This window comes from Rhyacophila brunnea, unplaced genomic scaffold (assembly GCF_057557595.1).
Source record: "Rhyacophila brunnea isolate RB1 unplaced genomic scaffold, BYU_Rbru_1.0 scaffold_16, whole genome shotgun sequence".
In the NCBI taxonomy this organism is placed as follows: domain Eukaryota; kingdom Metazoa; phylum Arthropoda; class Insecta; order Trichoptera; family Rhyacophilidae; genus Rhyacophila; species Rhyacophila brunnea.
The window spans coordinates 2,918,435-2,939,369 of NW_028232816.1; the positions used below are offsets into that span (position 1 = coordinate 2,918,435).

At 34.3% G+C, this 20,935-nt stretch overlaps 2 protein-coding genes across 3 annotated transcripts; one reads left to right on the plus strand and one right to left on the minus strand.

The window, feature by feature from the left end:
* Positions 1–977: 977 nt before the first annotated feature.
* LOC147074210 (uncharacterized) lies at positions 978–8,058 on the plus strand. Its single transcript, XM_085944024.1, has 3 exons — positions 978–2,033; positions 4,004–4,137; positions 6,926–8,058. The coding sequence occupies exons 1-3, from the start codon at positions 1,147–1,149 to the stop codon at positions 7,114–7,116; spliced, it is 1,212 nt and encodes a 403-aa protein (XP_085800150.1). The 5' UTR covers positions 978–1,146; the 3' UTR covers positions 7,117–8,058.
* LOC147074211 (putative peptidoglycan muropeptide transporter SLC46) lies at positions 2,622–19,674 on the minus strand. 2 transcript variants are annotated; one of them, XM_085944022.1, is made up of 6 exons: positions 19,487–19,674; positions 15,342–16,199; positions 14,355–14,456; positions 12,528–12,749; positions 11,363–11,519; positions 2,622–3,144 (listed from the first exon to the last, which is right to left on the minus strand). In XM_085944022.1, exons 2-6 carry the CDS (start codon positions 16,165–16,167, stop codon positions 3,120–3,122), a joined length of 1,332 nt encoding a protein of 443 aa, XP_085800148.1. In that variant the 5' UTR covers positions 16,168–16,199; positions 19,487–19,674; the 3' UTR covers positions 2,622–3,119. The 2 variants fall into 2 exon arrangements, with proteins under 2 accessions (XP_085800148.1, XP_085800147.1); XM_085944021.1 differs by lacking the exons at positions 2,622–3,144; positions 19,487–19,674 and adding an exon at positions 8,705–8,965 and having other exon boundaries at positions 15,342–16,204.
* Between the last annotated feature and the right edge of the window lie 1,261 nt (positions 19,675–20,935).

Sequence of the window (20,935 nt, forward strand, 5' to 3'; positions counted from 1 at the left end):
TGAATGGACGCATGTTGGATTTATATGACAAATTATATTTCGTTCGGCATGCGTCATTTGCACCCGCGACCCGCAATCCGCGCATCGCCTAGCCACGATCTTTTTATTCCGTGTCTCAACTTAAGGCTATATTTCAGTTGAGGCATGGTCTAAAAAGATCGTGGCTAGGCGTTGCGCGGATTGTGCAAGTGATGCGTGCCGAACGAAATATAATTTGTCACAAAAATCCAACATGCTTCCATTTAATGTTATGTTTATTGTTATATTACTAATAATAATAGTATATTCATTGACATGTTTTCTTTTTTTAAGTAGGTACATACTTAAAGTTTTTTAATCATCTTTACACGATTTAAGAATATTTTCATGCGACGCCATGACAAAACAAATCGACGTGGAGACACTCAACTGTCGGTCTCCGATTGGCGACTAGTGAGAAATTTCGTCGCACCTACTACTGTTGAAAATTATTTGCCGTTTCACTGAAGTACGCTCTTAAGCGGTCAATTTATTACATTTGCAGCCATGTTTACCAATGAAAATCGTAGTAATTAATTAGTACTTACCTATTAAAATTATTCTAGAATTTATATAAAAAGTTCATTAAACTCCATCCAAACTCTTTAGCTACAACTAAATTAAAATTGGTCACCATCTGGAGACATTGTTCTATTACTTTGTCTTCATGAGGACAAAATTAAAAAATGTGGTTTTCCCGCTCTTTTTCGAGTCAGTGGGTATGACGTATGAGACAGGATATTAAAAATGTAGTTCGCGATTTTAACGAATAAGTTGTGTCTGCATGATTTTATGTTTATTTTTTATAAAATGACAATAAAAATATTAAAGTATATTATAATAAATTATTGTAATATTTGTTGTAAAAAAAAAATGAACACGCTAGGTTTATTTCTTATTTAAATTTCGCTGGGTGCCAACATTACTCCATATATTTTTTGTAGCGGCAACTATTTTTTAGTTGTCATCAGTTGTCAGAAATTGAAAATGACAGTTCAATTTTATTTGTTTACGAAATAAATATACAATCAGTCTTTTTCGTCATTATCATTCGACCGTTTGCCAGAATTATTATAAAATGAAGATATATAAATAGTGTTCACCATTGTTTACCCTAGTGCCTTAACTATGACTACTTGCAACCTGATGCACTGTCAAAAAATAATTGCATTAACCTCACTTTTGCAAAAGTATCGCTTGCATAATATTCCAGAAATATGCATCAGCCTCAGCCGCCTACAAACAAACGACAACAAATACACTACAGTTGATCTTATAGATGATTTTACTAAGAGTCTTGTCAAGCAGAAGTCTGTAAAATGGAATTCTATGAACATGTCTAAACCAATACCCAAAGAAACATTCACTCCTATCGGCCAATGGAAATTAGATTTTAAATCGAAACTGAAGAATATATCTAACAATAAATTGGATATAGACATTACTACATTATCTACTGAACAGTTAGATTCGTTGGTATTGGGGGCGTTAGAGGCAAAAAGGTTGGATGATGTTGAGTATTTGGTAATGCAATTTATTGACAATGAACAGTGCCCATCGTTGGACGTGTTACTCGATATTTTTTCAGTCTACTCACAAAATGGCAATGTAAAAATGGTTAAGTCTCTGCAAAGGTTCTACAAAGTTGTAAATCCCGCTGTTAGTTCGGATAATTCAGATTTTAATCATTTTTTAGCACGGTCACATTGGATGAAAGGAAATGTTCAAATGGGACTTCAATTATTTTTGGATGTCTACAAGAATAACGTAACGCTCAGATTCCCGATAAAGAAAATGTTGAAGCGTTTGATATACGATACCATTTTAAACAGATCTGAAGCATCGGTAGTCATTTTGAACAAATATGTCATCCTGTTTGGTACCGAATGTCAAGAATGGTACCCTCTGTCTTGTTTTTGGGAGAATTGTTGGCTAAGTGAATGGTTTTGTGATCAGCAGTTAGCCGATAGCCTATTCAAGGACCATAAACAACTGCGATATATACTAAATGATTAGTAAGTATTTTTTGTAATTATTACTCCAGATTTTTTTTTCATAATATACTTTTACCAGTGACGTCCCGTGGGGGTAGGCAGATTGAGCATCGCTTGGGGGCAGCAGTTATTCGAAGGGCGGCAAATCGAGGAGAATCATTAGGTTCTATATGTAGAAATAGCCACCCAAACTTAGTAATAACGGAAATATCTGTCCATTAAAGAATCCAGCTCACTAGTTGGAAACAAAATGTATTAATTAACAGAGGTTTAGATTTAATTAAAGAAGAACAAAGGTTTAACAGGACTGTATTTTTTGTCGGGTTCGCGATGTCTAGTTTACTTCTGTTGTCCTTGAACGTCACATCCTCGATGGTCAATAATGACACGTGCAGATTTGCGAATTATAAGTATTTTAATTATTGGCAGGTACATACTTACCTAATTTTAAATTTATCCAAAAATGTTTTTGCCAGTCAGTCATGAAATTTGGAAGTTGTTATGTGTATTTTTAAATGTTATCACCGGCCTTCTGCGTGTGAAGCAGAGATAGCAGGCCGTGATAACGTCAAGACCAAAACGGGGGTGGGAGACAGAAACGCACGGTGTATAGTGTCAAGGCTGGTTTATTAATCGTATTGCAGGGTAGTCGTCGTTGGCGGTCGGTTGGTAATTGGGATTTGGCGGACTACAACGTGGTGTCGCGGCTGGGCTGCTGATGCTTGGCATCCGCGTCCGAGGCGAGAGAAGAGCTCCTGGCTGGTCGACGTCTGATCCGAGAGAGATGCTGGCTGGTCGACGTATCAGGCAAGAGAGAGCTTTCGCGCCCATCCAGATCCAACTGCCAGATTCGCGGCGTCCTGTTTATCCATCGGTCGGGAAGCTCCCTGTTTTACCGACGGATTGACTAGTGGCGGCGCGAGCGGCTGTTTTTGACAGACCGCGTCTGTTTTGGCGGGAGATTGACGATTTGAATTTCCCGATTCTTTGAGGCGGGCTTCGCTCGGCCGAGGGTTGCGATAACCGCGAAGAGTGGACGTAGGCTGTGGTGTACGGGAAAGTTGATGGTTCGGTCTGCCCTTTGAGGTAGTCTCCTGTGGGAGACTTTCATCTGGTATCAATGTATCTGAAACTGTGGACTCGCAATATTGTCTATTCATTGAAGTAGAGACGGCATTTAAATAAAATTAGATTTAGTGGTAATTATATTTTGTTCGTAATGTATCCATACATCACAGTTCTTAAATATTGGAGTCATGGAAGAATGATAAAAAATACTGTTTAAAAAATGGGACGGCATTTTGGCCCTGCCTGAGGGCGGCTAGGGACGTCACTGACTTTTACGGCACATGAGACGTTGTGTTGCACACATAGTCCAATCTGGTTTAAAACCTTGATTATTTTTTCTCCATATACAAAGGGAATACATTCCAGAGATTACCGAGATTGGTTCCATTACTTAAAATCAAATCAAAATATAAAATTCTCGAACTCAAAAATAAAATCAAATTTTTTTTTTATTTACTTATATATAAGTAAATATAATTTTATAAGTTATGTACATTTTATGCTCTGGGTTTAATTTCCGGTGAGGACATGTGATTGTTCAAAATTACCAACAACCACCTTATATGAAAAAGCAAGGACATGGTTACACATTCGCAGACACGTGTTACCTAATACATGTTAGTGATATGACACATTGAAATTATTGTATTAAAAATGTTCCACTTACTTTTTTTAACTTTTGATTTAAATACATATATAGAAATGAAGTATTAAGATATGACATTATCTAATAGAAATATGTTCGCGCTGTGACACAAGTAGACAGGGAACATATAATTTTAATCCAAAATACGACTTCTGTAAACGTTGTGTCGTATTCCGTTCCACAGTACATGACGTCAATGGACGTCCTGTCATATCACAACTAATTTATTATTATGTTTGATAAGTATCTATTTACATGGCAAATATTCTTCTTTCAGCCTTTTTCCAATGTCAATCGGAGCTCTCAGAAATCATCAAGAAGATGCTGTCATAAGACTTCTTCAACTCACTTTACACTTTGAAATGCAATTTCACTCTACCAGAATCATACAAGCACTTTTCAACTATAGAAGTAAGTATTCATACGACTGAGTGTTAAGGAATTGATTGCATATCGACTGTAGAAAGTAAAAAGAACGTAATCTACACAAATCAAATTTTACAGGAGGAACAAAAAGTTCTTGTTATGGTTTTTGGTCAAAGTTAAAATACAAAATATACATAACCTTGAAGTGCATGGTAATTAATAATTTAGTTATTTTATTCCTAATCTGATATTAATTATTTAGTTAATTAAAGAAAAACCAGCAAATATGATGGTTAACCTTATCACTGCCAGCCAATTTTTACTAGGTGGACACTTGTAGGCCAGCTATTTTCGGAATAAAATAAATCATTTAAAAAATATGAAATAGGAACGGAATGATAAATATTTGTGAAAACTTTGTAACACAACATGTTTATCAAGATTATCGTGAAAATTTTCACGTTAATATGATAAATATTGTTTAGAAATTATACACAGAATGTTTATTCAGAAGTTATGACGATTACAAGAACCCGCGAATATATTCGTCTGTGGCCTGACGCGACATGCATGCTTTGGCGAGTTAATTCGTCCGTGGCACGGATCAGGTTAAGTAGTTTTTCCCTCTTCACTTCCTTCTTTTTTTAAAAATTGCCAGCTAAATTTAGATAAAAAAATCGGAGTTTGCTGCTTACATGCTTTGGACACATGTATTTTAGTTGTGTACAACGTTATTATCCAATAAAACCTATTTTGAAAAAACTGAGGGTTACGTCATTTTTCCTTTCTACAGTTGATATGGTATGAGCAATAAGGTGTGCGTTGAACAGTGGTGAAGGATAGAGGTAGGCTGTCAAGATCCAATATAAATAGTACACACTATACTTTGTCAGTATTTGTTTTCATTGAATTAAGAGTACAAATTGCAGATGGTGTCGGTTAATTTAAAATAATCAAATAAACCCTACCTAAATCAAACCATACAGCGTCTATACAGCCACATCTCTAAAGCTTCATGTATAGACGCATCCTCAAAATTCCTTGAACTGACCGGGTGACAAATGTTGAAGTTCTCAATCGAATCGGGAAGGACCGAGAAGTTCTACGTAGTATCAAAACCAGGAAACTACATTAACTCGGCCACATTATGAGAGGACAAAAATACACCATTCCCCAACTTGTCATTCAAGGAAAGATCAATGGAAAGCGTAGCAGAGGACGGCGCCGCATTTCGTGGCTTAAGAACCTCCGTGATTGGTACGAGTGCAACTCCACTGAACTGTTCCGGGTAGCAGACGACAAAGATAAGATCTCCTTGATGGTGGCCGACCTCTGCTAAGGGATGGCACAATAAGAAGATGAAATCAAACCATAATAGTTTTGGCATGCTATGAGCGATCCAACAAATTTAATTTCAAATTGCAAATGGTGTTTGTTAGTTTTTAAAATTCATGTTACCATTCCTAAACCGTAATAGATAAAAAATATTCTTCTATTTATAAAATATCTAAAATGATGTATGATTTAATGGAATAATTTTGGATATTTTATAGATAGATGAGTATTTTTTGACTATTTATTATGGCTTGTTTGTCGCAGGGCTTAATTGAATTTAAAAAACTAACCAACACCATCTTTAAATTGTAGTCTTAGTTCAATGGAAACAAATATGTAAGACGCGGAAATTATTGTACACTATTTATGGATCTTAACAGCGTACCTCCACCCTTCGAAAGTTGCTTATTCCTCTGAAGTGAAACATTTTTAAATTTTGGGTTGAGCAAACAAGAATGTCGTTAAACAAGTAAATTACCGCGATCAACCCTATGGGCCTACACAGAGTGGAAGTTGTATTAACAGTTTTTTGTCTGTACGAGAAATTATTGTTAGTCACTTGCTGAACGTATTAGGTCCATACTCTGGGTCCGAACACATATTGAACAAAACTGTATGTGAATTCGTTGAATGCGGGATTTGAATTTGAGACTTACGACTTTTTAAGTCGACACGTTCATGCTCGATCATCATGGGTTGGAATGAACTAAAACGCAGCTATTACCTTATACGTATACCAAGACAATGCATTCATGAACGGATTCACAAGCCTATTAAAAACAAACTATTATTACTAGCTAGCTGCTCACAGAACAGATTAATAAATAGAAATGTAAAAGCCATCGCCATTGACCAAAGCTCTGAAGCAGGGTGGTTTATGGCCTGACTGCCATAAAACCCAAGTAAAAAAAAACGCGTTGAGTGTTCCAAAGATTGAATGCACGTTACATAAATTACTGCAGCAAACACGTATCTCGACTTGTGAGAAAGAGCTTCAGTACAATCATCTGTCGGAGTTCACTATTCTGTATACTTACAAACACGTAACTCAAGATACGAGTTTGTAATATTTATAAAAGTCTTTAATTGTGATACGAGTTTTTGTTAATGCTTAAATCTATTATGTTGTATAGTATGTTTTGAGATACGTGTTAGTGGAATATGTGCTTATTCAAATTCTTAATTCATTACATCAAACAACTCAAAACTGACAAAAATTGAGATACGTGTTTGTAGAAAATTAATGACAATATGTTTCTTTGACCCTAAGGGGCTGTATTTCTAGTAATAATGGATCTGTTAATATAACTTCGACTTTGTGGAGGCCCATATGATTCGTTTAAGAACCTCCGTAATTTAGACGAATATATAATTTAATGTCAAACAAATCTTTCAGTGCGTCACCAAGTCTTTGCTATAAATAATGTATTTTGTTTCACCGGATTAATGTAAAATTGTATTATTAATTACGATAGTATATTCCATTTCTCAATTTCAGGTAGACGAAATGATATCAATGGCTGTTCGGAAATAATTCAAACATGTTCCACATTAAAGATACACCTGACATCTTTACAATATAAAAGGTATCTCCATATGATGATTGATAATGATGACACACCGGCCTCTCCAAATACTTCTAAATTAAAGCAACCAGCACCTGCCGATCAATATAGACTGAAATTTTAATTTTTTTATGGAAATATATTCTTTTCATGATATAAAATTATAGATTGACTTTATCAGAGATTAAAATGTACATATTCAATACATTGCATATTTTATTTTTTTATGATTGCAATATTTGTATTTTTGTAAATAGAGTACAATATTAGGAATAAGTTAGTAAGTAGGAAGGGAAACTAGTGGCGAGGGATGGATGTAGGCTGTTAAAATCTGATATAAATAGTGCACACTAAATTTTGTCAGTTATACATATTTGTTTTCATTGAAATAAGAATGCAAATACAATACTACTGTCAAACAAGATCTTGTCAACGTGTTAAAACTGTGAACTAATAAGCCCCTTCTGTTTTTAACCGCACTTTGACTGCAATGACTTCCGGTTATCGACGAGTTGTCCACGTGTTAAAACTGTGAACTAACAAGCCCCTCCTATTTAGGTAATCGCACTTTGACTACAGCTACTTCCGGTTATTGCCTAGATCTTCTTGTTGGACAGTAGCGTAGTACACCTATGTTAATATGTTGACCAAGTTGTTAACATTCATTTCTCATAAAAACAACAATGTGTTAATACAAATCTCCACTCTGTGGAGGCCAATATGATCTTAGGATTGGATACGATCTAAATGTAATCTCTAATAGTGTCTAGTTTTGAAGTCAAGTAACATATATAATATGGAAATTTTACTGGCATTTATAAGATTTAAAATTCATGAAAAAACAAGAAATGGATAAAGTTCATTAATAATAGGTAATTATAACCAGAGGATTGGTGCGGATCCTTTTTTTGAGTTGCTCCGCTCCAACTTCAATCAAGGGTCTGCTCCGCTCCGGGTAAAAAGTTTTAATAGTGTACAAATTTTAATATAAGAAAATTAAAACAATAAGTTCTTTTGAAATACGGTTTATTACTCGTCCTTTTTATTATTAATTCTATTAAACGAAATTGCCAAAAGCAAATCGTCTTTCATTATCTGCCTCTTCTGTCAAAAAAAAGTGAGGTTATTTATCACTTATCAGTGTTGCCTTATTTCAAATAATTCCTTTGTTACAAAGTGTCAAATATAATATTTTCATTGGGTTTTAGGATGAAAATTTAATAATAAAAAAAACATCCGGAGCAGTGGAGCACTACAAATTTTTGGTGCTCTGGTAAAACCCCATTGTTCCATAGCTCCGTGCTCCTGTCCAAGCTCCGCTCCAATGCTCGGATTATAACAACTATAATATCATTATTGTTTATTTAAATTTTTATATATATATGTACCATTATAATTAATATTCGTAGGTAACTGATAAGTTTATTGCATGCCCTGATGCCGTCACACTTCACCGTGAAATGTTGTATCGGAAATATATGGCCGTATATTAAAGACCGTCCAACCTCTTTGGGTCGTATAGTACTGACATAAAATTCATGTCTAAATACAACACGGTTCTTGTCGGTCTACACTTTACAGGAAGCCAGCAGCAATCAAATTTTGAAAATAGCCGATATAGTAGATTATTTGTAAGGTTAGGTTTTCATTAATGAATTTTGCCAAAATTAGCTATGAAAGTTGAATTATTGTTCATATTGAATCTAATAAAATTGGAGACCGTCTACTATACAGTCGTCTCTTTCCGATAAGAAAGCTCATGGCGAACTGTGCCACGGTGAAATGTTTTACGTACAATTTTTTACATGTAACCGGTTAATTGTTTACGTCACTTGACTAACATTGTTTAATCAACATCTTTGATATCATTGGTCCTCAATGTGGCTAATTCACGATCATTTTGTTTGTTAATCTCTGTACTTGAGCCAACTGCGATTGAGGATTCTTCAGTCTTGCTGAGTTTATACATATATCTGGAAATATTTAAAAACAAAACTTTTTATATACGTTTTTAAATTTTCTGTTGAATTATTCTGCTCAATATGCTCAAACTTGTACTTCATATGAAGTAAATAAAAAACAAACAAACAAACAAATATAGAATATCTACTGAAATGTCATTTTGATTTCCATAGTAACGCACATATATATTAATAATTTAGTTGCTAGGACCACCCCCTAGCAACCAATAATAGTGGATTGGATTACGGATTTCTTCCGAAATAACTTTTCATACAAAACAGAATTAACTGAAAATGTATTCAATTCTGCTCAAAGATGACTAAAAGTATTGAAAGAATTCATTGGCATCGTGTTCTGATATATTCTAAAAGTTCCAAATGTCTAGCTCAGGGGTTCCCAACCCCGTGCCCGCGGGCACCATGGCGCCCGCGGAACGATTCGTTTGTGCCCGCCACTATTCGACAGAGACAGAATTTTCACGCTAGCCTGACACACGCAGAAAGCCCGAAGTAAACGAACGCCATGAACTGAGCCGATGAACGCCGAAGCACGTGACAGTAGTCACGTGCTCGTACCGTCCCGATTGCTTCAGCGATCATCGGCTCAGTTCGGGTTTTCGGTGTGTACAAGGAGTGATGTGCAAATAGCATTCCCCGCCTGGAACCGCGTTGTTGTCATTGTGATTGCGATTGCTGCCCCGTTCGGGTCGCGACAATTAGCTAGGAAACATCTTCGTCTGACGAAACACGAATTAGGAATTTTGATATTCCTTCTATATAGTTCTAAAATGAGTGGACCGAGTAAAAGACAACGAACCTATAATTTTAACACTGACTGGGAGGAATCATATTGTTTCTTTAATGTGAAAAATAAATGCGTCTGTTTGTTGTGTGGTAGTAGTATTGCAGTGCCGAAAAAACGTAATGTTGAACGACACTTTCAGACAATTCATGCCACTTTTGATGTGAATTATCCACATAAATCTGAAGTAAGATTACTATTAACTATTTTTTTATAAAATGTTTTCTTTGTATTTGTGTTTTTTTTTTATTTGTTTACGTTTTGTAAAAACATTTCTCTGTGTGTATGCAATTTGAATAATAGTTTTATTATTTTGAAACATTTTTTTTTATTATTTATTAATTAATTATGAATATAAGAAAATAAATTATGGGAAAATGAGAAGTTATGGAAGGAGTTTGTCGATTAAAAATAGGTGGTGCCCGCCACCCTACCGATATTTTAGAATGTGCTCTAGAGTACAAAAAGGTTGGGAACCCCTGGTCTAGCTAGTCGGGAAGTTAGTTAAAAATCGATTGCAAGATTTGTACTGGACAAACAACCAACGGACAAATAAGAAAACAAGCTAATAAAAACGTAGTAAAATAGAATGTAATTATTATGATATAGGAATCATTCACAGTTTTTAAATTATTACTAGTTTAGCAGTGATGTATTGGGGGTTTGGTGACTTTTTAAGACAAAGCATGATCCTTAAAAGTACGGGTATAAGTGTATTTTTTCGAGATAGTACAGTCTGGTGGCGATATATATTTGGCGGTAGATGAGGTGGAGGAGAAAGAAGGTCGTTGTTGTGAGAGGAGAGTTTATTGGTCGATACAAGAATACAATGATGAAGATGACAGCGTGAGGTTATAATCGCGGGTAATGATGTACTTGTGAGATCGATGTGATCAAAAGATTGATTATATTAATGAACTGAGAGACTTGATTCGAGTGAAATGACAGTTTACTACGTCGAGTGAAGGACTCGTGACGATAGTTGTGAGTCGGATGAGTTGAGTGAAGATTCCTGCATTGTCCTTCCAATTTATATAAATGCAGTACATAATAGATATTGTCGTAATTACCAATCATAACAGACCCTACTGATACAGTTATGATTGCAGAAATGCTGACAAATATTATCACTCTAAGCTGGCTCTCACATCAAAACTCGTCTCACCTAAAACGTGTCGAATACGTCCGTGTGATGTTATCGTTATTCCCAATACACACATTACCAAATGGAGCTCCGCAGATTGGTCGAATGCAACTGTTGAATCCTTCTCGGGCTCCGAGACACCTACGAATTGGTCATTCCTATACCGGCTCGCCGATCACCGCATTCAAATATCTATACGTTTCGAAGGCTACAAGTGACTGTCGCTAGGTAGATGTGCGCGATGTACACAAGCAATACTGGATCTCAGTTCTCGGAAGGTTTGTTTTATGGCTGTGGCACACGAGACGAGTTTTGATGTAAGAGCCGGCTAATGTTTTGTTTTGACAACGAGACATACATATTAAAGTGTGTCACTCATTTAATGCTGAGTCGTATGATTGCTACATATAGATTATTTTGACTTGTTTTTTGATGTTTAACAAATGATATTTGGAATACTTACAAGAAAATAAAAATAGGCGGGACAGTTAGCGAAGCCCCGAGTAGAAAAAATGCTCCGGGCAAGATGTTCAGAGTGTTCACATAAAAAGCTGCAAACATTGGGCCGTATGCCAAACCCAGAATGACTTCACACACACCAAATAAAGAATTTATTTTTCCTGGAATGTGAAAACAAGAATATTAGTCAATATCGGTGGCGAAAGGTGGAGGTAGGCTATTAAGATTCAGCACAAATAGAGCGTCAGTGCATAAACCGAAAGCATTTGTCAGAACGAAGGACCAGCTTAGAATGACGTACATATTCTTGACACGTGTTTAAGTTTTTCCCATATTCTTCCATACTCGAGATCGGTTGCCTGTTACCCGTTAGGTATTTCAGTTCCCATTAATTCTGTATTCCCTGGTCATCATCATCATCATCATCAGGGGCGCGACAACCCGGTGTTCATTGTCATTCATACGGTGCACATGACCTAGCCATCGCAGTCTCCCAATCTTAATTGATTGTACTGCGCTGCAATCTTTGTACAGCCCGTAGAGCTCAGCATTATATCTTCTCCTCCAATTGGTGCCATCCCTGATCGGTCCATATATACAGCGGAGATGTTCAGGGCTCGTTCATTTCGCAGAGTTAATGTCCAGGTTTCCGATGCGTAGGTGAGCACTGGCTTCACAAGTGTCTTGTAAAGAGTGCTTTTAGTTCGGCGAGATAGTATGCGGGACTTAAAAATGTCTTAACAGGCCAAAGTAGCATTTATTCGCAGACATGATTCTCTTGTTGATTTCTTCTGTAATATCATTATGTCGAGTTACAAGAGATCCAAGGTATATGAAACTGTCGACCGTATCAAACTTGTATACACCAATATCTAACTTTGGTGCGCGTTCTCGTGGTGTGACATAGACAGGCATGTATTTGGTTTTTGCCTCGTTTATTTGTAAGCCGATTCTTTTGGCAGAGGCTTCTAGTGCTGTGAATGCCTTTTTCAGCGCCAATTCTGATATGGCAATGTGTATTCCCTGGTCACTGCTTATTAATTTACATGTCCCTGTAGTTAGGGGTTCCCTGATATTTCATAAAATATCCCAACAGGTTCTGCCAACCAAAAAAGTTTCAAAAGTAGTAGTTGAAGGTATAAAAGAATATTACAATTGAAATGGTGTACCTATTTCATCGGCTTCCACGATCTTTGTGGCCATTGATCTCATTGCTGTTGTTACAGTAGTTCCAATAAATTCCACCACAGGCGCTACATACAGCCACGTGATATTCGGTGCAAACGCATACACAAAACTGGCACAGATTTTGCTTGTGCAAGCCAGAATAGCCAGGGTGCAATCGTTTATCTGGAATTTCTTACTGAGAAAATGTAGTGCAAATAACACTCCTGGAACAAAAGTACAGCACAATTTAATTTTTTTTATTTATGTAAAGCGGACTTTACAAATTATTAATATACAAGAATAATGAGTGATATTTGACAAAGATATACTAAATACAGAACGATTAAAAGTGATATTTCACTAGTATTTATGACCGAGTAAGCGAAATAGACAAAAGAATTAAAACAACGTCAACCTAAACTCATCTTACATGACGTAGAATATATTAAGGCTATACTTCAGCTGGGGCACGGTCTAAAACGATTGTTACTACGCGACGCGAAGATTGTGCAAATGACGCGTGCAGAACAAAACATAATTTGTCATAAAAATTTAACATGCGTCCATTTAATGTTATGTTTATTGTTCTATTACTAATAATATTAATATATTCATTGACATGTTTTCTTTTTCAAGTAAATGGGTAATGTTTTTTAGTCATCTTTACACGATTTAAGAATTAATTCCCCGGTCGCCATCATAAAACAAATTGACGTGTTCACAGCTCGACTTTCGCTCTCCGATTGCCAGCCAGTCCGAAATTTCGTCGCACCTATAGTTGAAAATTATTTGCCGTTTCACTGAAGTACCGTCTTAATATTGGAAGCAATTATGTTCTGCGGAAGAATGTGATAACTAAAAGCATAGGACAGTAAGTAATAGAATCAGTTTGGAGAGGCCTTTATTCATCAGTGGATTATTCCAGGCTGACAATGATGTCCAGGTAGGCATGTCATGTATTGCTTAGGGGTGGAAAATGAGGGAACGAATACGATTATCACAACTTTTGAAAGCAGTGACGGTTTTTCATGAAGTAGATTTCATTAGAAAGTACCGGCATCAAGGGGATCTCTTGTCTTGTCTGTGCCGCAGATGTTTATGTAGGTACTTAAAAACACTGGTATCTGAGAGTGGATTTCGTAGAAATGCTCTAATCTCAGTAGATTGTATGTAATTTTTTCAAGAATTCTGTTATAATTTAAGATTTATATTATTTTGTAGGTATGCACTTAACAATTTTGCTTTCTTTCTAGCTTTCTATGTCTACCTAAGAGCGGCAATTTGCTTAGAGACGTCACGGCAGGCTGACGATCTACATAAAATAATTACAAGATAAAAAGAACTTTATATATACCACATTTTTAAATTTTCTGTTGAATCATATAGACTTGACAATTCTATGTATCAATAATTTAGGTCAACTAAGGTAATTGTCAACAAATCATTTTTTTGTTATTTTTCAACAAACAAACAAATATAGAATTCTGAAATGTCATTTTGATTTCCATAGTAACGCACGTATATATTAATAATTTAGTTGCTAGGACCACCCCCTTAGCAACCAATAATAGCGGATTGGATTACAGATTTCTTCCGAAATAACTTTTCATACAAAACAGAATTAACTGAAAATGAATTCAATTCTACTTAAAGCATTGGCGTCGTGTTCTGATATATTCTAAAAGTTTCAAATGTCTAGCTAGTCAAGAAGTTAGTTAAAAATCGATTGCAAGATTTGTACTGGTTAAACAGCCACCGGACAAACAAGAATACGAGCTAAGAAAAACGTGGTAAAATACCAAATATATTGCATATATAAAAATACTTACCCAATAGTTGTATAATAATACTGTATAAAGAAAATATACTGAAGTCGACTTCATCGAACTTGAAATTTTTACGTAAGAACAGATATTGTAACATTTCTCCACCTGCAATGGGAAAAAATATGTATATGAAGTTAATTGGAATTAATTAGGTGTTATTTAATAAATACATATTCGACTGTAGAAAGGAAAAAGGACTTAACCCTCAAAATTTCAAAATAGGTTTTATTGACTAATAACTTTGTACATGAGGCGTCTAATTCCAAAAAGCGATAAGTCCGCATTTGGTCAAAATCGAGAAAAAAATACGCACATATTCTTTGTGTAATTTTACACAATATGTATTGAAGGAAAAATCCCAAAACGCGACAAATCCTAGGAAAAAAAATATTTTAAGTCTCGATTAATTACAAAAAGCGCCAAGTCCGTGTTTCATATTATTTAAAGCTTGGTTGATTTCGCGCGTGTTTAAGTCAACCAATAAAGGAACGTTTAATATTAAAAATGGCGTCTCCCATGCTGTAGCATCCGGTAAATTTATGACAGTACCACGGAAATATGTGCCTTATGCGGAAAAAATTAAAAAGTGAGGTACAAGTAGCGCTACATCCAATTTTATTTTGCATATATTTATTACATTTAAGAGTTTTTCGGCTGAAACAAATTGCCATTTGGTTCTAATTTTGACATAGAATACAACGGAAAAAAAAATCTCACGTTAAAACAAATAATTGAAGCTTGAAACATAAAAACGTTGTTACCCGAAAATATTGAATTGTCGACTTGTCGCTTTTTGTAATTAGACGCCTCAAATACGCTTTTTGATGGGTTTTTTACATTGCTTTACTTTTATACATTCAACATTCATACACATTTTTAAAAACCAATTATGTAAAAAATTTGAGGACGGCCTGTAATAGTTTATTAACCACAGTGTGATTATTTATTTACAAAATATTAATCTCTGGTTCTTGTACCGTAATATTTTACCTCGTATCGGTCCAGTCACCATAATATAAACCAACATCAGCATCAATATCTGCAACCTTCTTCTTCCCTTTCTCTTCTTGAATAAAATCATAAACGTATCACGGATATGATTCACGTTGACTACCTCTTCGCACGTGGATTTATTTTCTTGCTTCTTTACATTATCATCTTTTATCCTAAGCAAGATGTATACCAGCGCGGTGATATACAATCCTAAGCACACTGAAAACACTCCGTAATATCCGATGTTCTTCAACATAACTCCGCTCAATGCTTTACCTAAAGTAGTCGCAACCAAAGTGATGATGTCTATTATCCCAAGACGAAATGTTCTTTCTCTCACTGTCGTATGGTCAGCTATATAACTGTATACGGCCATGAACATCGTTGTCCAGCCGCCTGTAAATGCTGGAAAAATCGATTCGATAAGCCCTGATACTTCCAGCGGCCATTGCGTGAAGTAATACGTGCATAATATAAGCCCGACAGAAGTGCAGCTCTCCCCGATGATGGGAGCTATCATGCACGGTTTTCTCCTTCGAGTATAATCACTCCACGCACCGATAAAGAGCACCAGTATTGCCGGAATAGCTGATTGGATGATCATCCGCCAAGAATTCATGTACGCGACTAATGTTTGCACTTCTATTTCTTCTGGTCGTTGAGTTGTGAATGTTTGACGCATTAATCCGTCGCATATTTCGGTACTGTAGTTTTTGTTTACCCGACAAGCTTTTTCTAAGCCTAAATTTTGTACTCCTATTCCTTCGAGGATGCTGGGCATTATAAAGCATGCAAACATCGGTTCGACTGTAATATTTTTCATTATTCTACATGTTTTATCCCTTAATGACAGATCTTTAAGGTGATGTCTCTAGGTAAAGTTGTTATCGAAAAATAGCTAGAAAAGTTTATTAATCGGTAAATATATATTCAAAAGTAATGAGAAAAATAAAATAAAAAATTAAGATGTATCGTGGAGTTCTATATACCAAAAATACATGTCAAATTCGGTACATTTCTATCGGGTGGTAAGAATGAATGACATAAGATTTATTATCAAAATTACGATAAAAATGTACGTAAATCTATTGCCTAGGGAAACGCTAAACGTTAATTGGAATTTATTATATCCTTATATCTTTTTTTTCAAATTTAAAAAACATCGATTTAGAGGTTAGAAAGCATGCAATTAAAATCGAAACATCTTGGTTCAGACTTAATTTATCGCAAAAAACGATTAGCGTTTCTATTAAAAATATTATTTAATAATTTTTAGGCTAGTTATTTAAATTTAATCTTGTATTTTTGTATATTAACGAATCGATTGTAAATAAAATGAATATTTGACAAGACTTTATCGACATATGCTGCTAACGCGGAAATAAATCGAACTATTTTTGAAACAGTACTTGCATAGATTAAAAAATACATACACACACACATACATTGAAAATAAAGGTTCGCCAGGTACGAAGACAAAAACTGTGTTAATTCTGCTGTCAATAATTTTTGTTTGCGATATTGGAGCATATGTCAATGGACTACATATATCAACCTCCACTTTCTGAAATAGTGTTGTGTAATTATTTCAGATATTTATTACTGTTTTGACGTACCTACCTTTTATAAAGCGATTTTAAAATAAATATAGTTTCATAATAATATAAAGAAAGCATACGAGCGAAAATGCCTAAGATACTTCTGACACACATCAAATTTAATCTTTGTCTAGTAACTGTACAATTTATCCATATTTATGTTAAGTGTTTAAAATGTTATAAGTAAAAAAAAAATCGTCTATTCACGTGGTAGTCGCGAAAATTATGAACAATATACAATGTTAAAAATAATAAGAATTGTTAAAATTTCTAGTCACAATATTATTCAAAGACAAATTAACCCGATCAAAACAGCCTCGACAAACTTCCACTTCACTAACTTTTGTTCTATATGTTTATCCTGGATACAGCGGCAAACACATTTTGAAAATAGCCGATATACTGGATTATTTGTTAGTTTGGGTTAGCTTAAGTTAGATTAGGTAATCCTAACAAATAATCCAGTATATAGGCTATTTTCAAAATGTCTTTGCCGCTGTATCCAGGATAACCGACTTGTACCCTAATTTTAATTACATACATACTATTGTACTATATTTGGGCCACCAAACGTTCATTCCTGTCTACGGCCTTAAAATTATTATCTACGTGCCTATATAACTGTATGCCGTCCTGTCAAAAAGTGGAGGTTGATAATTTAGTATGTAGAAAATAGAAGTTATTATTAGTCTCCATAAAATATAGGGTAAACAATTCAGTGAATGAACACATAAGAGGTGAATTTGAAAATAAATTAAATTAAAAACGATTAAATGAACTAAGAAAATTATAACAATAGGTAGGTACAATAAATTGTGTATAACCGTGGTATTACTAATTTTATGCCGTGATGCTTTGATAGTTGAACTTTTCATAATATTTGGATCACTATTTAGTTGCTCATTTATCTGCTACATCATAAAGTCGTAAATATTGTTTTTTTATGAAGCAATCATAAATACAAAAAATTAAGATTTACTTTTCAATCATAGTAGATACCTAGGAATATGGTATAGGTGTTGATAATTTTTAATTATTTATTCGAGATCTTCAGGGAATTACAAAAGTCCACACCTAGAAACCACTGGGCCAATAAGGTTTCTTTTTATATCTCCAAATCCATTTCACTTACACATTTATAGGTAAAATAAATAAAACTATCTTTTATTTTATCTTGCACTGTTCTTTAAAATCGACATTAGATTTTTTCAAAGAAATAACGTTCTGTCTTTTTCTTAGAATATTATGTAATCAGTGGTGCACTTACTTCAAATTCTAAATTTTTTTCTTACGTTTTACAATTTTTTTTTTAATTTGTCACTTATTTTGTCCTTGGGTTTGCTTATCAAGATTTGTTCGCATGTTTATTTACGTTTTTTCTTACCTCCAACTTCTTTTTTATTCAATTCGTTGCGTGTCTTACTTTATTCTTATCTCAGATATAGTTAGTTAGTTAATACAAACCGTCCACTCTGTGGAGGCCCATATGAACCCATTAGGATCGGACATGGTTGAAACGAAATGAATTGGGATGTCTATATAATATCGACATTGTCATAATTATAACTACAGTCGAACTCGGTTATTACAATCTCGGACATAGCGAGATCTCGGATGTAATGAGGAAACAGTCGTTGACATTTGGTATATGATTTTCTCCGTACATTTTTATTCACTGTTATAACGAGATACTTATCGGATATACCGAGCTAAAATACTGGTAATGTGTTGATCGTTTAAAGACATTTCGACCCTAAGCAATAAAATCCGATCGGACAGGATGCCGCCGGGGACAGATTACGTTTATGACACTAGTTAAGTGTCTAATTGTTGTTTTCGCCGACAATAAAAATACCTATTCTCTGATATAACGAGTACCGCTTATAACGAGCACATTCAGCCGGTCCAACCTTCCTAGTAATAACCAAGTACAACTGTATATTCCTTATTTTGTTTAATAATAATTCGAATGGCATTTGTTTTGCTATTCATTTCATATCATTCTTTTATTCCACCTCTAGTAGAAATTCGATGTAATTGTCAATTGTACAAGATTAAACTCAATCTTATAAACATTTGTACTTAAATGTTCATTTACTACTATAAATGAATTTTACTGTAGAAAAATATTTATATTAATTCGTATTGACAACGTAAAAAAATCTGGTTCATTGACTGGACAGGATACCCTTGTATTGCCACTGTAAAAAAAACTACGGTAAACAAAATGTAAAAATCATAAACACTTTAAATCAAATCAAATAGATATGTTAGAATTGTAAATATTTTATGGGGAAAATATTAATTGTAAATATTTTTACATAGGTAAGTAAATATATAATAAATTTAAATGCATTTTTATCAAGCTTATGATTTTTAATATGTGGCGACACACAATATTTTATTTTATATTTTATTGCCATCTGGTTGCGATCGACGAAAGTTTTTAGTAACACATTTTTAGAAATTCATGGTAGATGCCTGTAGATGCCTTTAGATGGCGTTGAAGTCACATTTGATCGTAAATTGAGGCAAAGAATTCGCCTTAAACTGACTAACCTCATTTTTACTTTTTTTTTCTTCATTATCACTTCTTTCACTTTCACTATTTTTTTTAGAAATGGTCACCATTTGATTTTTAGCTTAATTAAATCACTAACTTATAAATCGCGAGAATTGAATGAGTATAAAAATTATTCTAGCATTGTTTAAACTGTGTTTGATTGCAATACAACATTACTTATGGTTATATCTGGTTATGTTGAAACAACTTAAATAATTGTACGGATAACAATGATAATATTATTAGGGGTGTCACTTCAACAATAGAAAATATTATACAATGTATGAAATACAGCAGAAATCTTACAGAATTCTGTTTGTTGAATATTTTAAGTCATTCATAAGACCACTAGCAGGTGAAAGTGAAAGGTAATTCTGTACCTTAGAGCTGAAAGTGCAGAAGTCACATTTTTATAATTTTTGAGTAAAGTATGCAGATTTAAATGTGTATTCACGTTCTCTTAATGCTGAAAATTTGGGAGTCCAATCGTCGCTATAGGATTGGTTTCCCGAATATCCGTTTTTGTCGAAATCGACCTCTTAATGCAGAATGTTTTTTTGTATCTAATTGGACGAGAACCATCCCTTTCTTTAAATTACTTTGTAATGGTAATGAATACATCATTCATATGCTGTAAAAATAACAATTTAAATATCTCCATGTATTTAAATATAGGAATATTAAATTTGTTTTTCGTCTCCTGAACATTTGGTCTATTCGGGAAACCAATCCTACAGCGACGCAATGTCACATGGTTTTCAAAATACTTATTTATAGAACGACGGTAGTCCAATTATTATACTTTAGAGCTGAAAGAGTGGATGTCCAATTTTCGTCATTTTCGCTTAAATCTATAGCAAAAAGATTAATAATTGTAAAAGTGCGGAAGTCCAACATACGGAGTTTTAGTTCGAATGCGGGTGAGTATTTTAACTAGATTAGATCAATGGTTCTCACGTGAAATTTAACTGTGGCCTCACAATTGACATTGACAGTTCTATGGAAACGTCTGGTGGCCGCACCAAATTTCACTTTTGGTGTGATTGAAAAAATTAAAGCTAAATTTTATTCACAAAAAAAAATGGATCGATTTATTTATAGACAAGTCCATTTAATCAAAGACATTTGAACATTTTAGTACATACCTATCTATTTATTTTAAAATAATGCAAATGGAAATTCCAAAATACTTTTTCAATGCGAGCCGCATGGCTGCTTCTAAGTTTACATCTGTCAACTGGCTTTGATATGTGTTTTTTATGAAGTGCATTACACTGAATGATCTTTCACAGTATATAGTAGTAGGAAAAATCGACAATATTAATAAAGCAATTGTTGCCAATTCTTTGAATTTACTTGATTCTTGGTCAACGTATAACTTCAACCAAAAATTTTCAACCGTGGTATTAATAAAATGGTTTTTAAGTACT

Excerpts from the sequence above, each read along its gene's own strand:
- LOC147074211 (XM_085944021.1), bottom strand. The coding sequence starts at position 16,167 with ATGAAAAATATTACAGTCGAACCGATGTTTGCATGCTTTATAATGCCC. Across the intron at positions 14,457-15,341 it reads GGTGACTGGACCGATACGAG|GTGGAGAAATGTTACAATAT; the intron begins GTAAAATATTAC and ends TTCCCATTGCAG. Across the intron at positions 12,750-14,354 it reads TATTATTATACAACTATTGG|GAGTGTTATTTGCACTACAT; the intron begins GTAAGTATTTTT and ends CTTTTGTTCCAG.
- LOC147074210 (XM_085944024.1), top strand. The coding sequence starts at position 1,147 with ATGACTACTTGCAACCTGATGCACTGTCAAAAAATAATTGCATTAACC. Across the intron at positions 2,034-4,003 it reads CGATATATACTAAATGATTA|CCTTTTTCCAATGTCAATCG; the intron begins GTAAGTATTTTT and ends TTCTTCTTTCAG. Across the intron at positions 4,138-6,925 it reads AGCACTTTTCAACTATAGAA|GTAGACGAAATGATATCAAT; the intron begins GTAAGTATTCAT and ends TCTCAATTTCAG.